The 4,322-nt window shown below is 43.4% G+C and overlaps 1 protein-coding gene across 1 annotated transcript in view; it reads right to left on the bottom strand.

Moving 5' to 3' along the window:
- LOC104982634 (multidrug resistance-associated protein 4-like) overlaps positions 1–4,322 on the bottom strand; it is a 69,649-nt gene that overhangs the window by 47,107 nt on the left and 18,220 nt on the right. Inside the window, exons 4-6 of the mRNA XM_010832073.1 lie at positions 3,338–3,501; positions 2,081–2,206; positions 489–738 (exon numbers count right to left, since the gene is read on the bottom strand). Coding sequence (XP_010830375.1) covers positions 489–738; positions 2,081–2,206; positions 3,338–3,501 — 540 coding nt within the window. The remainder of the gene's footprint in view (positions 1–488; positions 739–2,080; positions 2,207–3,337; positions 3,502–4,322) is intronic.

Below are 4,322 nucleotides of genomic sequence, written 5' to 3'. Positions count from 1 at the left end.
TGGTGATGGACAGGGAAGCCTGGTGTGCTGTGATTCATGGGGTCGCAAAGAGTCGGACACGACTGAGCGACTGAACTGAACTGAACTGAGGCTACTCTTCCTCCGCAGGGAACAGGGAGCTCTCAGCAAGTTCCTCCCCTCCCGGCCCAGAGACTGTGCACAGTCACTACCCAGTCATTGGAGTCAGCACAGGAGATGCACTCTGTTTGCTCGCAGCACTAGTCACTCTGTAGACATCACTACACTAGAGCCCTATGCTACTGCTACTTACATATACTACTGCCCCTACATGAGAACCAGTCTTATGATATCTGTAATGCACTCTACCTAATAAGAAAAGGGAATACCTATAACATTCTGGAAAGACTGCCAGCTTTGGCACTGAGAGAGTTAAATATCACCTAACTGGAACATAGTGATTCCAAACAAAAGGAGGCATTTTACAAAAAATCCACCTACAACTGAAAAAAAAGTATTTGTCACCAAACCTTTATCCTTTGGATGCTGACAATGGCCTCTGACACCTTCTCGATGGCCATGGGGAAGTAGAGGGTGCTCGAGAACCGCAGAGCCTCGAACAGCATCACCACCACAAACACTTGGCTGGCTGTGATCCGGTTGTCAAGGAGCTCATTGGTGATGAAGGTGACAAAAATCATGATTTTGCTCACAGTGAAAAATGATGCCAAATTCATGCCCCTAAGGTAGGAACTTTTCAGAATCTTGGAAATTTCCTTACTGTAAAAAGAAAGTAGGACAAATGTTTTATAAGAAGCATCAGCATACAAGACATGAATTCAGTGCCCTGTGTAAGTGGCCCCTTTCTAGGGAATGGACACAGATTAAGATAAACCATCCCTCACATCATGGAGACATTAGCATAGTGCACACTCAGAGGTCTGCCCAACACCAGGACCACACACTGCATCATCACTTCACTCTTTCAAGTAAAAGGAGGCTTAATGTCACACTTGCAAACATTTCAGGTCAATCATACTGGGTTTGAACATTCATTCAACAAACATTCATAATCACAAGTGTGTGCCAGGCTCCTCACAGAAAGACACAGCCTGTCCCCTCCAGGCGCTCATGAACTTGCGGGCAAAGAGAATTAGCAACCACAAAATTGGGAGACAATAGACAGAAACAGTCATCACAGCCCCCAAGGGAGCCCAGAGCTGGGATATGTAACTCGGAGCAGTGGAGTCAAGCAAGTCACACACACGTGGACCCTGAAGATGAGCTGGAGTCAGTCAGGCCTGGAGGCCAGAGTAGAAGGAAGATGGGCTCCACAAAGGTGAAAAGTGAGAGGTGACAAGGTGGGGTCAGAGAAATGCTCACCAGATATTTAAATGAAAGATGGAGAAACAGTCTAAAAACATGAAGCAGAACAAAAGGGACAATATTTTCATAGCTCCATTTGAATTGAATAATAGTGATTCATGAGCTTTCATGGTGGTAAAGAATCCACCTCCAATGCAGGAGACACGGGTTCAATCCCTGGGTCTGTAAGATCCTCTGGAGGAGGAAATGGCAACTCACTCCAGTATTCCTGCCTGGGAAGTCCCATGGACAGAGAAGCCTGGTGAACTACAGTCCATGGGGTCACAAGGAGTCAGATCTGACTGAGCGACTAAGCATAGCAACAATGAACAATAGTGATTCATACAGTTCGGCTCAATACAAGTATATCAAGTCTCTATAATCTTCCTGGTTATCAGCCATCAACATAAATTACAATTTTAGTTTGAATGTCATTGTCTCAAATACTATGTTAAAAGCATTGCTTATTGGGATTTGAGGTATTAAAAACTTCTTAGAATTTCATTTCTATATAAGTAAGAAGCATATATATATTTTTCCTTTGAAAAGATGGCAAATGAAAGAACAGGTTAAATGATATCTCCACTATTCTTAACCCTCCTGCAACATGTAGGTGATGCAGTGAATAGTTAGTATTTAAGTTCACCTTAATGTGAAGATGAACTTAAACACTTCTTTGGCAAGACATCTAAAATATCCAATAGAATAGGAAATAAAGCATGAAAATATGGAGTGACATCTATATATATAAACTTACCTTCTCAGTCTGGTAATATGATCTATAAATGACTTTTCCCAAGCATTCATTTTTATTGTTCTGATGCCAGTTATGACTTCACTCATGGTCCTGATCCTCTCGTCTGTGAGAGCAGCGGTCTTACTCCTGAGGGGACAGACATGAGATGAGCCTCAGTGACCACAGCCCAACTTTACTCAGCAGCAGCAGCAGCAGCAGGAGTGTGCATGGGGGCGGGGCTAGGAATAAAATTATTCTCTATAGCCCTTTTGCACTTAGAACACAGGCAGGTCCTACTCAAAGTACAAATGGAGAAAAAGGCTTCAACTAGGAAGTCAACCATTCAGTCCATTTCAAGAAGTAACTTGGAGAATGTGCAGCATCGGCTAAGAGAGACCTGAAATGTGTCAGATACAAACCATTTGCTCAAAGAGGTCACGGTCAGGTAGGGAGGCAGAAAGACACCCAGGAAGACAGAGTCTGTGCTGTAATAAAATAGGAGAGAAGTTCTGGGGAGCAGAAAAGATGGGACTGTTAATTCCACCAAGAAAGGAGAACAAAAAGAGCTTCAGAGACCTGGTAGCACTTGAACAGGGCCTTGAAGGATAGGAAGTATCTATCTCTCCAGCAAAGACAGGAAAGGAAATTCCAAATAAAGACACCAAGCACAGAACTACACACACACAACACACACAAGAACTCAGTGACCTTCAAATAGCACAACATCTCCATCACCTGACAACCACCCACCTCCAACCCTCTGGGACCTGCTTCAGGTCTAACTCAGCAGCAGAAGGCTCTTCACCACCAGCCACTTTTCTGTCACATGTGCTGCTGTGACTGTGGGGCTTCATAAAGACACAGTGGAGATCAGCCTGGCCCTTGGGGTGCTTATAACTTAATGGAAACATGAATAAATACCTGAAAGGCTCCAACACAAGCATAACAAAAATATATGCAGTGAGAAATGGGGCTACAAGATTATTACTATTTAACAATATTTAAATAACTTGGACATGGGTAAATTCTGCTGAAGGACACTCTATTTTTTCAGACACAGTGCCAAGAGGACCCAGTGAATGCCTTCCCTGTTCCTGTTTCAGGATCAACCTTCAGTTTAAGGCTGGAGCTTCCACTGGCTAAGCCTGTAGGGTCTACAACTCACACAAAGAAGTGACTAGGGAAGGCATTTGTCTTGTTTTTGAACAAAAGCATCAAGCAGACTGTGGATGTTACCAATTACCTAATATCAATTTTTAAAAGAAGTGTTTCTCTTACCGGAGTGATGAAAACAACTTCCCAAAGCAGCTTTGCAAAAGCAGAATAATAATGAGAACCGCCATCCCGGCAAGACATGATATTCCTATTTCCATCCAGAGTAGGGCGGTCACTGCGACAGCCTGCAGTGGCCCCACCCACAGATAGTGCAAGAACATCGTTACCTTAAAAGAGAAAAACAAAGCCTTCTTCAGTTCAGTTCAGTTCAGTTGCTCAGTCCTGTCTGACTATTTGTGACCCCATGAACCGCACCACACCAGGCCTCCCTATAAATTACTAACTCTCGGAGTTTACCCAAACTCATGTCCATTAAGTCGGTGAGCCATCCAACCATCTCATCCTCTGTCATCCCCTTCTCCTCCTGCCTTCAATCTTTCCCAGAATCAGGGTCTTTTCAAATGAGTAAGCTCTTCACATCAGGTTGCCAAAGTATTGGAGTTTCAGCTTCAACATCAGTCCTTCCAATGAACACCCAGGACTGATCTCCTTTAGGATGGACTGGTTGGACCTCCTTGCAGTCCAAGGGACTCTCAGGAGTCTTCTCCAACACCACAGTTCAAAAGCATCAATTCTTTGGCACTCAGCTTTCTTTATATTCCAACTCTCACATCCATACATGACTACTGGAAAAACCATAGCCTTGACTAGACAGACCTTTGTTGATAAAGTAATGTCTCTGCTTTTTAATCTGCTCTCTAGGTTGGTCATAACTTTCCTTCCAAGGAGTAAGCATCTTTTAGTTTTATGGCTCCAGTCACCATCTGCAGTGATTTTGGACCCCACAAAAATAAAATCAGCCACTGTATTTGGCATGAAGTGATGGGACTGGATACCATGATCTTAGTTTTCTGAATGTTGAGTTTTAAGCCAACTTTTTCACTCTCCTCTTTCACTTTCATCAAGAGGCTCTTTAGTTCTTCTTCACTTTCTGCCATAAGGGTGGTATCATCTGCATATCTGAGGTTATTGATATTTCTCTCGGCAA

This window comes from Bison bison, unplaced genomic scaffold (assembly GCF_000754665.1).
Source record: "Bison bison bison isolate TAMUID 2011002044 unplaced genomic scaffold, Bison_UMD1.0 scf7180017864535, whole genome shotgun sequence".
Lineage (NCBI taxonomy): Eukaryota > Metazoa > Chordata > Mammalia > Artiodactyla > Bovidae > Bison > Bison bison.
This window is presented reverse-complemented; position numbering and strand designations above follow the sequence as displayed.